General features: G+C 39.7%; 1 protein-coding gene across 1 annotated transcript; it reads right to left on the minus strand.

Annotated features, from left to right (window-relative positions):
• Positions 1–526: 526 nt before the first annotated feature.
• Positions 527–1480, minus strand: OR6N2 (olfactory receptor family 6 subfamily N member 2). The gene has a single exon (XM_020886149.2). The coding sequence runs from the start codon at positions 1478–1480 to the stop codon at positions 527–529; it is 954 nt and encodes a 317-aa protein (XP_020741808.2).
• Positions 1481–13158: the final 11678 nt, after the last annotated feature.

Raw genomic sequence — 13158 nt, forward strand, 5'->3', positions numbered from 1 at the left:
GAACAGAGGAATAGACCTCTAGCTGGCTGGAAATATGCGACCAAGGAAATGTGTGCTGTGCTATGCTTAGTCACTCAGTTGTCCAACTCTTTGCGACCCCATGGATTGTGGCCCGCCTGGCACCTCTGTCCATGGGGATTCACCAGGCAAGAATACTGGAGTAGATAGCCTGTTTCTTTCTCCAGAGGATCTTCCCAACCCAGGGATTGAACCCAGGTCTCTGACATTGCAGGAGGATTTTTTACCAGCTGAGCTACTAGGAAGCCTGAAGGAAATGTGTACACTTGTTTTTAAGAATGGAGATACTAACGTATTCTTAAATGCAGAAAGCACTGTTCAAGTAAAGAATGAAAACATAAAGATGTAAGAAATTAAGAAAACACAAAGAAGTAAAGCCTTTGAGAATGTAAAAGGAGATGGGATTCATTGCATGGGGGACGATGGGAAGATTATTACAGGTTAGGACAAAGATACATAGAATTTTATGAGATCAACATTGAAGTGGAGGAAAGACCTTGGTAGAATGTCAGTGTTGGGTGGCACTAGCTCTCTCTCCCTTCCGAAAGATGGTTCTCTTAATGGCCTTAATGAGATCCTTGTTACGAAGACTGTAGATAATTGGGTTGACTAGTGGTGTTAGTACAGAGTAGACTACAGCAAGCGTCCAATCAAGGGTCAGTGAATAGCTCTCCTTTAGCCGCACATACATGAAAATGATGCTCCCAAAGAAGATGAGGACCACAGTAAGATGTGAAGCACATGTTGAGAAGGCCTTCTTTCTTCCTGCAATCGTTTTTATCTTCAGTACAGTCCCAATGATTCTTCCATAAGACACCATAATAAAGAGGAAGGTGATAAGGATGATGAAGGCATTGATGGCAAAGTCCACCAGGACATTAGTGGATGTGTCCTTGCAGGCCAGGCTGAGAAGAGGTGGAAAGTCACAGAAGATGTGTTGAATTTCATTGTAGCCACAAAAAGGGAGCTGGGAGACCAGGATGACTTCAGATATGGGACATAGAAAGCCACAGGTCCAACAACCAGCAGCCATCTTGGCACAGAGCATGGGAGTCATAATTGCAGGATAGTGCAGGGGCCGACAAATAGCCAGGTATCGGTCATAGGCCATTGCTGTAAGAAGGTAGCATTCAGAGGCCCCTAGGGAGTGGAAGAAGTAAGTCTGAAGGAGGCATCCTGAAAAAGAAATGGTCTTCTTATCACTGAGAAGATTAGCTAGCATCTTGGGGATAGTGGTGGCTGTATACCACAGCTCCAAGAAGGAAAGAATACTGACAAAGTGGTACATGGGTGTGTGTAGGGCTGCATCCAGTCGTATGACTAAGAAGATGAGCATATTGCCACAGATAGTGAACAGGTATGCCAACAGCAGCAGGACAAAAAGCCAGCCCCTGATGTGTGCCACCCTGGGGAAACCAAGGAGCACAAATTCAGCCAGGCTTGAATGGTTTCGGGGCCCCATGAGAGGCTGCGGTGAAGAAGGAAAGAAGAAACTAGATTGAAGGGACTGCAAAATTCAACTCAAAAGTTTCTCTTTACTATTTAGTCTTTTTTTTTTATTTAAAGGCAGAACCTTAATTACTACTACCACAGCTATTGCTATTTATACTACCCTAAAAATAATGTTAGCTTTCATTAGCACTCACTGTGTGTGGAGCATTTTACAAGTATTTTGCATGCAATATTTTACTTAATTTTCACACATCCAATCAAATAAGCACCATTGTTATATGTGTTTTAACAATGGCAAAATTTAAGAAGAGAAAATAGATTATGCAGGTTTTCTATTTCATATAGATACCATGGTACAGAAACAGAATTTGACCTTGTGCATGCTAACTGCATGCTATTTACCTCTATACTATGTGACCTTCTCCAAGCATTCTATTCTCCTACCCCAGGTCTTAGTTTTTCCTTCAGTCAGGTCTCCAAAGTTTGAGGCAGGAGGTAGATGTACTCCCCCCGCAGGGTAAAACAATTAAAGATTCATCCCCTGTGGACTGAAACTCCGAGATGAGACTAGCAGGACAATTAGGGAGAAGGCTGGCCCCTGCCCAGACCACATATTTCTCATTCTCAAAGTCAGGAGACCTGCCGGACCACACATGAAATCCAGTTTGGCTAAGAGATATGTGTGCACCCATGGGACAATCCTGAAATATACCAAATATGAACAGTGAACCAGGAAAATAAAAATGATTGGCCAAAGAAAACCTGGAAAAAATGTCCCATAAAACTAATTCAAATTGCCACGAGAGTGTGACTCAGGGACTCTCTGAGTCTGCCCTTGTGTCTATCGACACATGTTGTACTTTTTTCCTCCAAGTAAATACTTCACGTGTTTCACTACTTTCCACCTTTGTGGGAATTCTTTTCTGCGGAGCTGAGGGGCCTTTGTCACTGATCACTGGTCTAATGGCTAGGATTTGGTGATTTCACTGCCATGACCCAGCCTCAACCTCTGGCCAGGAACCTAAGCCCTGCTTCAAGCTGTTGCAGGCTGAGGCCACTCGAGATCAGGGTGAATTTTGTCCCATGAGATTAATGCAGTGAAAAGCCTTTTCTAATTGTTCAGCTCACCTGTCTAAAACTTTATTAGATACAGACGTATCTGGCACAAGGAATGCAGAGCTAAGCAAGCTATAATCCCTGTGTCCAGAAAGCTTGCATCCTGCTGGGGAAGCAGACAAAGCAATCATCTTGATACAGCCTGTGAAGTACAGAACACTACAGTGTGCTAAGGCAAGGGCCCGTTTCTCAGGCCAGGAAGGCTGAGAGAGGCTTCTCAGAGGAGGAAGCCTTTGAAAAGAATTTTCCAGGAAGAGTAGGAGTTACCTGGAAGAGGAAAAAACATTTCAGACAAAAAGTGCACAAGCAGATGCTGAACTGGAAGCAACCCGATTTAGGGAAACACATACTTGCCTGTACAGTAAGGCAACTGGGAAAGCTCACCCAATGATGCAGGATCTTTCTCCAAAAGATTGGGGGAGCCATTGAAGAATATTAGGTCAGTAAATGACATGGCCATATGAAGATTTGAAAATGTCACTGATATTTAGCTACTCTAACCAAGCTCAGAGATGAAGGTGCGAATTTGCCTGTGGGCATCACTGATGGAAAGATGAGTGGGGTGTTAACACATCTGGTGAGAGAATGAAGGCTAAAAAATAAACATGAGACAAGTGCTTGGGCCTGGTGCACTGGGAAGACCCAGAGGGATCGGGTAGAGAGGGAGGTGGGAGGGGGGATCGGGTTGGGGAATACATGTAAATCCATGGCTGATTCATGTCAATGTATGACAAAAACCACTAAGATATTGTAAAGTAATTAGCCTCCAACTAATAAAAATAAATGAAAAAAAATAAACATGATAAAGTGGCAGTTACTATAAATCCTACATTTTCAGAAAAAAAGAAACAGGTGAGACATATATAGCTGGCTTGATGATATTTCATAGGAACAAATATCAGACATTCTTATTCTCAAGCCCAAAGTGAAGCAGATACAGAAAGAAAAAGAAGGGAAGAGAAAAGAAACCATGAGAACTAAAAACAAACAAACAAAAAACCCCACAAGGAACATGACTTTAAATGCATAAAAATGGTAACCAGTGTCAGTCACATCACATTTGCAGAGGACTGTCCATATTTTAGCCAACAAACTGACAAACTGCAGTCTCTTCCTATTTTTGTAGTCCTAATATTTGTCATAACTTATTAAAGCTATTTGGTAAAAGCTAATTGCTTAATGAAACAAATCAATGTGGAAATTATTTAAAAATTGGTAGATTCCCCTCCCAATACCTTCCCTTCAACTCATACCTCAGACCTAAAGTGAGGCATTGCTCCCAAACCAAAATATCCTAAAGAGGAAATCAAATGCTGGGCTTGATATTTGTAAATCCTAAATTGACTCAAAGTAATTAGTGTTTAAGACATTCTTCTTGAATCTGTTCTAACTCTAAAGGAATTGTGTATTAACCTCTCTAATTGCAAGAGACAAACATGCTAAAACAGAAATCTCTGCTTGACTACCATCTGGCACCTTTGCTCTTCTGCCCCATTTGCTTCTGGTTTACCACTCAGCCCATTTTTTCCAGCTGGTAACTTGCTTCTCATCCTTCAAAATGAGATCAAATGTCAGCTTGTTACTGACACCTTTTCTGAATCCCCCTGAAAACATTTATTCCATCTTCAAAGTTCTCATAATGGTTACAGTGTCCACTTGACATATTGTATTACCTTTATAATGCCTATATTCCTCATAAATAGTAAGATCTTTGAGAGTAAATGTGATACCTTATTAACTATTGTATATCCCCCGCCAGTGCCTAGAACAATGATAAAATTGTAAACTCAAAGTTTCTCAGAATATACTTGAACTTTTTGTAGATAAATTTATGTTTTTTGATTGCATTTGAACACATCCTTCTTGTTCTTTTGGTGCCTTAAGTTTAATATCCCTACTAAACTTAGCAGCTCAAGTTTTGTCTTGGCTCCTTTCCCCTAATTCTGTCGAAAACCCATCATTACTCTGACCTATCCAGAAAAATTAAATCCAAAAAAATATTCTGATCATTTTTTGTGTATAAGCAAGGATTATTGAGGGGCTTCTCCGGTGGCTCATGAAGTAAAGAACCTGCCTGCCAGTCCAGGTTATCCAAGAGACACAGGTTCAGTCACCTGGAGACTCCCACGGAGTCTCTAGGGAAGAATTATAGGAAGGTTGGGGGTTTGAGTTTGAATCTACCTGCTGGAAGACAGACGTGGTTTCTATCCAAGTGCCCTCCCAGGAACCTCGCCTAAGCCTGATTCTCATCCATATCTGGGGCTGAAGGTATCCCCCTTGCCTGTGTCCTTCATGGCCTGAGACAGTCTATGAGGTTGCAAAGAGTCAGACATGACTGAGTGAGCATGTTATTGATGATATTGATGAGTGAGGATTATTGATGATGTTTTATCTTTCTATAAATTAGCTTTGTTTCAACAAAGCTAACTGTATGTGTAGGTTGAGTAAGTTCTTACCAATGTGGAATAATTTCAGTAGCATTCTGAAGACCTCTAGATCTTAACACTGGTTCATCATCAGGTGCCGTTAACGTCCCCAGTGAGAGAGCTGTGTACACCCTCTCTACATGAAACCTTTTCAAATACAGCTAGCTGTTCCTGAGATGATATAATATCTCATTAGGCCTTCTTAGTTACAGTTCCTATGTCATGAATGATTTTCTTAGAAACCTCTACTCTCTGCCATCCTTGCCAGAATGTAGCCAGTCTACAGCAGTACACAGGGAAACTTCCTGTCTCTCAAAATAGCCATTAGCCAATCTCTTGGCCGTAAAGTGAAATTAAGTATCAATCAGGACAGTGGACAAGGTAACCTGTAAAGTTTCCTCTAAATTAGAAACTGTATGATTCTCAGAATTGGACATCCCAAGTCCCTATCATTTAAATCATCTTTCTGCCAACCCAACTATCTAACTTCAAAATATTATGTTTTCAAATCCTTTATTAGAGGTCTCCCCTTCCAGATTCTCAGATCACCTACCAGCCACTGAACATCATTCGGTATCTGCCTTTGTCTCGCTTTGCTCAGGTATATGTGGGAGATGGAGACTATACCTAGAAGCATTTTCTCCTCTTTAAAACACTCCATCCACATGGGACAGAGTCCCCAGAGCTAACCTTGACTGTCTCAGGCCACGAGGGACACAGGCAAGGGGAACACCTGCAGCCTCAGATGCAAGGTTCCTGAGAAGGCACTTGGATAGAGGCCACGTCTATCTTCTACCAGGTAGACTCAAAGAAACCTTTCCCCAAATGCTTGCCATCTTTTCACCGGTTCTTCAACCCCTATTCCTCTCCCCATCTCTAGTGACTTCTCAACAGACATTTGGACTCTGGCTCTGAAGAAATGACCCCCAACCCTACAATTCTTCCCATGAACATACATTCATATTTCCTTGTCTTGCCTCACAAGTCCAAAGAGACTTTGTATATCCCCTCATCTTTTCAAATAATGACTTCTCCTAATTATCTGCCCAATCCAGCCAAACATTGTTCTTTCTTCAAGAAAACTTTCTAATAGGAGTTGCTTGTTCTGGGGAAAACAAAACAAAGGCTTAAAGCTTCAGAAAACTAAATTTCAGCCTGGCTCTCATAAAATACCCATTTACTGATCCTTTGATAAGTAATGTTGTTCTAAGCAGAATGCATGTATCAACTGATATGATAGTTGCAATTTGTCTATGAGGTTGGTACAACTGTTATTCTCATGTCAAACTCTCTGAAGCACAGAAAGTTTAAAAATATATCCAAGATTACACAGCTAGTACGAATCCTTGTCAGGATTATGAAGCAAAGTGTTCTGACCCCAGAACCTGTGCTCATCACTTCTAAGCTCATTGCCTTCAGTGGTTGATGGAATAACCAAGGACACATAGCCACCTGGCCACTACTCATTATCTATGTGCCCTGAAGCAGTCATTCATCTCTGTGACTCTATATTGTCTCATGTATAAATCTGTGTTGTCGGGGTTATGTGAAAATTAATAGGAAAAGTAACTATATTGGTTCTAAAATGTGTCTGCACATTTTCCTGTTTCACTTAGTAGGTGTAGAGTAGATGTTTGTTCATTAAATTCCTCTAAATAACTGTGAAGGCATCTAAATTACTTAACCACTCATAACCTTATTTTCTTCACCCTTAAAGTGTGTATATTTAGGTTGCTTTTAGAATTAAAGAACACAACAATGCCTTTCACACAGTGGACAGGAACACACCTTAGAGTTTAACAAAATTTGGTTTATTGCAAAGAGCGAGATTTCATATCATATGGACTATGGAGCATTTCAGTAAGGGGTTGTTAGAGAAGAACTTATTGTAGGGTATGGTTTCATGTTAGGTGATTCAGGGGAAGGTCCAAAGAAGCAGGAATTGGTCTGAGTTGGATCCTGTCAGTTACTGGAGATAATTCTGTGACTGAGTATCGTAATGAATTTTATTTAGAAGGTAAACGAAACTTGCAGTTGATAAGCAATAGTCGGGGCTAGTGACTCAATAGTCTCACCTCCTGAAAAGAGCAACAAGGCCACCAAGATTTCACACAAAATAGAAATCACCTAAATTATGTTGTTTAATCACACTTTCCTCTGCTTGGGACAGTCCTAGAAAAGAATTCTATTAAGTATCCCTCTACCCTGACCCCTTTCACCAAGGTAATACCACCTCATTCTTACAGTAACATCTCTTCCTCAAAGAGGTCTGAACTGATCACACTATCTAAATACCCTATCTATATATATATGCCCTATCTTCCAATGCTTTTTCTGTCCACTGCATCCCAGCCATTCCTTTCAAAGAACATATTTTACTTATTCATGTTTATTTCTTTATCAATATATCATAAAGTTGGTGAAGAGAAAGGCCAATTGTGCTTAATACATCATTCAGTACCAAGTATTTTTCTTGCACAAAGTAGATATTCAAGAACTATATATTGAATGAATAAATTAAGAAAAGGCTTTTCTGATACCCTCCATCACACACATAAACATACACAATATTTACAACCAAGATAGGCCAGATTCTCCTATTAGATCTTTGCAGAGAACTATGCATTTCTACATTCCTCCCATTTCTAATAACATTATCTAATTCCAAATTGAATGCAAGCTTCATGAAAGTAGAGATTGTGTTTTGCCTGGAGAATTCCATGGACAGAGAAGCCTGGCGGGCAATAGTCCATGGGATCGGAAAGTCAAATGTGATTAAGCTCACCAGGTTATTATTGAAACTTTTGAGTGCCACTGCTGATTGAGTAGAGACCGCTGTGACAGACCCCAGATCCTTTTTATGAAAGTCATTTTGAAATAAACATTTCTTAGGGAAAGAGGAAAGAGAGGAGTGTGAAAAGGCTGGCTTGAAACTCAGCATTCAAAAAACTAAGATCATGGCCTCCAGTCCCATCACTTCATGGCAAATATATGGGGATTCAATGGAAATGGTGACAGACTTTATTTTCTTGGGGGGGAGTGCTCCAAAATCACTGCAGATGGTGATTGCAGCCATGAAATTAAAGGACTATTGCTCCTTGGAAGAAAAGTTGTGACTAACCTAGACAGCATATTAAAAAGCAGAGACATTACTTTGTCAACAAAGGTCCATCTAGTCAAAGCTACGGTATTTTCAATAATCATGTATGGATGTGAGAGCTGGACCATAAAGAAGGTTGAGCATCAAAAAATTGATGCTTTTGAACTGTGGTGTTGGAGAAGACTCTTGAGAGTCCCTTGGACTGCAAGGAGATCAAACCAGTCAATCCTAAAGGAAATCAGTTCTGAATATTTGTTAGAAGGACTGATGCTGAAGCTGAAACTCCAATACTTTGGCCACCTGATGCAAAGAACTGACTCATTTGAAAAGACCCTGATGCTGGGAAAGATTGAAGGCAGGAGAGAAAGGGATGACAGAGGATGAGATGGTTCGATGGCATCACTGACTCAATGGACATGAGTTTGAGCAAGCTCTGGGAGATGGTGAAGGACAGGGAAGCCTGGTGTGCTGCAGCCCATGGGGTCACAAAGAGTTGGACAAGATTGAGCGACTGAACAACAACAGCAACAAGGAAAAGTTATTTTTCTAGCTATAAGCTGCCCTAACATTACTGTCATCCAATGCACATTTTTCCTTTTATCCCCAAGTATATCCAGGGCATATTCATATGACTGGAATCATGCAGGCAGGGAGAAATAAGAAGCCCTGGTAATAACTGAGTAGGACTAAAAGAAAGTATTGTGTAAAACATCAAAAAATGGTATTGCAGAATCTGAATCAGCAGTGGGAAGATGCCTAATTAAACAGTAAGTGACCACTTATTAGTTTGTCCTGAGAATATAATTTGCCCTAAGATTATAATTTACTCAACTCTATGTTTACCAGTCTATACATTATTAGATAATTTATAAATACTGGAGCTTCCCAGGTGGTGCTAGTGGTAAAGAATACACCTGCCAATGAAGGAAATGCAGGAGACACGGATTGAGAAGATCTCCTGGAGGAGGAAATGGCAGTCCACTCTAGTACTCTTGCCAGGAGAATCCCATGGACAGAGGAGCCTGGCAGGCTACAGTCCATGGGGTCACAAAGAGTTGGACACGAGTCAGACAAGAGTCGTATCCAACTCTTTGTAACTGTTGACATGGGTGGGCAAACATTTATTAGAACCAGAGAGAAAATATTTTATGCTTTTCAAATCCTATGTCTCTGTCACAACCCTTCAGCGCTGTGGCTGCAGCACAAATGTAGCCTGACAATATATAAATTAATGGATGTGGCTCTGTTCCACAAAGTTTGTTTTCAAAAACAGTCTATGTACCTGATTTGGTCCATGGACCATAGTTGTATCCAAGGCTATAACTGAGGAATCTTTTTAAATGCACACACACACACACACACACACACACAAATATGCACTATTTTGAATGACTTTTCTCTGACTACAGTGTTTTGAGTCTATTTTCATCTGTCATTATGCCTGAAAAACTTTCCCTTCCCAGAAAGTATTCATTCAGCAAAAATGTCTCAAGTGAATGTAGAGCCAATGGACATTCTTTGACAAGCTTTTTCTTACTTAGGCTTAGATGAAATTGACAAATGCAGAATTTTAGAAAGCAATACCTTGCACCTCAGAACTGGAAGGCAGTGCCCTTTACATAATTTATTGATGGCAGAGATAACACCAGCAAACCCTGGTGGGAGCAGTGATCACAGTGGAATGTCATCTAAGTCCCTATGAGGAAGAAAAAACTGGCATGTTAAGGTGATGAGGCTTTCCACCAGGCATTGAGTGAGTCAGAAGGAAATAAACCATAAGGAGGAAAGGAAGGAAATAAGCTATAAAGAAGGAAATAAGCTATAATTGAAAGGAATCTACAAAATCATCGCTTGGACTTCAATGTTTGTTTAGAAACTCTTTTCTAAATATCTTGATTATTGTTAATAGGAGAAGCATAAGAATATGATTATATAATTCCCCCAGAAACTAGACAATTGTGCATATTAATCAAAATGAGACAAAGTTGCTCAATAAGATTGATGTCGACTCTGCTTGTCAGAGACCACATCTGTTTTGATTCTACAAATTTAGGGAAAGAAATTAGACTATATTGTCATTAATTTTCATTATGAACATAAAACATAAGCTTTCATTTTTTGTCATAATGGATCAACTGGTAAAGAATCTGCCTGCAATGCGGGAGATCTGAGTTTGATCCCTGAGTTGGAAAGATCTCCTGGAGAAGGGAAAGGCTACCCACTCCAGTATTCTGGCCTGGAGAATTCAATGGACCATAGTCCATGGGGTTGCAGAGTCAGACACAACTGAGCACCTTTTACTTCATAAAACATTATTTGGTAGATTTTAGGATGTCATAAAGCATGTTCAGTATGAAAGATTAAGAGTGGTCATAATTTATTTTTGTAGTTAGTCATTTCAGATGCATCTGATTTCCCCCCACACAAAATGAGTCTAACTTTTGTTTCTTTGAGGAACCATTATAAAAATTCAGAACAGCTTTCAATTTCTAAACCAATAATCATATTAACTTTCTTCCTTCTGTTTCAGTTTGTAGGAATCTAAAACATTTAAATCTTCTGGAAATTTTTAAGCTGAGCATTATGTGGAACACTTTATAAGCTGTGACAGGCACCCTTATAACCTCCTTTTCAGAGTTTCAATCTGATTTTTCTTACCTTCTCATATAGATAATACATTCCCACATGGCCCTGCTTCTAAAAGGCCATTAGAGAAAAACATCAGATTCAAAATAATTCTTTAATATAAATCAAAACTTAAATTATAATATTTTCTAATATCATCACCTTCATAGGCCTCCAAGCATAACTAAATTATCTTGTAAATCTGACTCCCTGGATGCCTGGTGGAAATCCCCATCAACTGATCTGCCACCTCTTCTTTTTATTCTTCTTGAATGGCATGATCAAGTTGTCCTTGGGAAAGATTATCTAAATCCATGGACACCACTTTTGGAATTTTGTGTGAGATTTTGTTTTATTAATAGGTCAACTCAGAGCAAGAAATATTTTTCTAATATTGATGTCCCATCCATGAATGTGTTCTATATCATCATTTATATAAAAATTCTATATAATAAGTTTAAATGTAAGTTTATAGGCATTTTCAAAGAAGTCTTGACTATCTCTTAAGTACTTTATATGTATTTTACTTTTATTAGAAATTATTTCTTTAATTATATTTATGATTGCTGACATTATACAATAACACAATGTTGCTTTTTTTCATTGAGAAGTATCTAGCAAGCTCATCAACCATATTAATGCTAATAATTTGTCCATGGCTATCTATGAGTGATATGAGTGCCCAATTGTGTCCAACTCTTTGCAACCCCATGGACTGTAGCCCAACAGGCTCCTCTGTCCATGGAATTTTCCAGTTAAGAATATTGGAGTTGGTTGCCATTTCCTATTCCAGGGGATCTTCTGGACTCTGTAGTCAAAACTGCATCTCTTGCATCTCCTGAATTGACAGGTAGATTCTTTACCACTAGTACCACCAGGGAAGCCTGGTGGTTACCTATGTGCTTAGATGGTACCTATGTCTGTAAATGTGTAAGTGCTCAATTGCGTCCGACTCTCTGCGATCTGTGAACTGTAGCCAGCCAGACTCCTCTGTCCATGGGCATTCTCCAGGCAAGAATACTGGAGTGGGTTGCCATGCCCTCCTCCAGGGGATCTTCCCAACCCAGGGATCAAACCCAGGTCTCCCTCATTGCAGGAGGATTCTTTACCAGCTGAGCCAGGAAGCCCATGGTTATCTATGCTTCAGTGTAAGTATCATCTAAAAATACTTCAAGTTTTATCCAGTACTTTTAATTTCTTTATTCTTTTTGCTTATTTGTTATAGTAGCCAGGACTACCTATAAAAGGTAGATTAGAAGTTATATGCAGAGCACATCATGAGAAATGCCAGGCTGGAGAAAGCACAAGCTGGAATCAAGACTGCTGGGAGAAATATCAATAACCTCAGATATGCAGATGACACCACCCTTATGGCAGAAAGTGAAGAACTAAAGAGCCTCTTGATGAAATTCAAAGAGGAGAGTGAAAAAGTTGGCTTAAAGCTCAACATTCAGAAAACTAAGATCATGGCATCTGGTCCCATCACCTCATGGCAAGTAGATGGGGAAACAGTGGCTGACTTTATTTTTTGGGGCTCCAAAATCACTGCAGATGGTGACTGCAGCCATGAAATTAAAAGACACTCCTTGAAAGGAAAGTTATGACCAACCTAGACAGTATATTAAAAAGCAGAGACATTACTTTGTCAGCAAAGGTCCATCTAGTTAAGGCTATGGCTTTTCCAGTAGTCATGTATGGATGTGAGAGTTGGCCTATAAAGAAAGCTGAGCACAGAAGAATTGATACTTTTGAACTGTGGTGTTGGAGAAGACTCCTGAAAGTCCCTTGGACTGCAAGGAGATCCAACCAGTCCATCCTAAAGGAGATCAGTCCTGGCTGTTCATTGGTAGGACTGATGTTGAAGCTGAAACTGTAATATTTTGACCACCTGATGCGAAGAGCTGACTCATTTGAAAAGCCAGTGATGCTGGGAAAGATTGAGGGCAGGAGAAGAAGGGACGACAGAGGATGAGATGGTTGGATGGCATCACCAATTCAATGGACATGGGTTTGGGTGGGCTCCAGGAGTTGGTGATGGACAGGGAGGCCTGGTATTCTGCGGTTCATGGGGTCTCAAAGAGACGACTGAGCGGCTGAACTGAACTGAACTGAGAAGTTGTATTTTTCATTAATTTTGTTTTGCCCTTGATCTTAAAAGAAAGGTTTTCATACATCACTCTTAGTTCTGCTGTATGATTTTTTAAAGTGCCCTTTATAATAACAAGGAAGCTATTTTCATTTGTAATTTTGTTTACTGTTTCTTATTTTAAGTTATAAATCATTATTTAATGGTTTTTATTCTTGATCAAGAGATAATCATCATGGTTTTTCTTTTTTAAACAGTTAATGTTATCAATTATATTATTCATTTTTCAATTGTTAATCTTTCATTTCTGAGATTAAACCAAATTCAGTCATCAT

This window comes from Odocoileus virginianus, chromosome 5 (genome assembly GCF_023699985.2).
Source record: "Odocoileus virginianus isolate 20LAN1187 ecotype Illinois chromosome 5, Ovbor_1.2, whole genome shotgun sequence".
NCBI lineage: Eukaryota > Metazoa > Chordata > Mammalia > Artiodactyla > Cervidae > Odocoileus > Odocoileus virginianus.

Bases quoted from the DNA above. Each gene is read 5' to 3' on its own strand.
- OR6N2 (XM_020886149.2), bottom strand. From the start codon at position 1,480: ATGGGGCCCCGAAACCATTCAAGCCTGGCTGAATTTGTGCTCCTTGGT.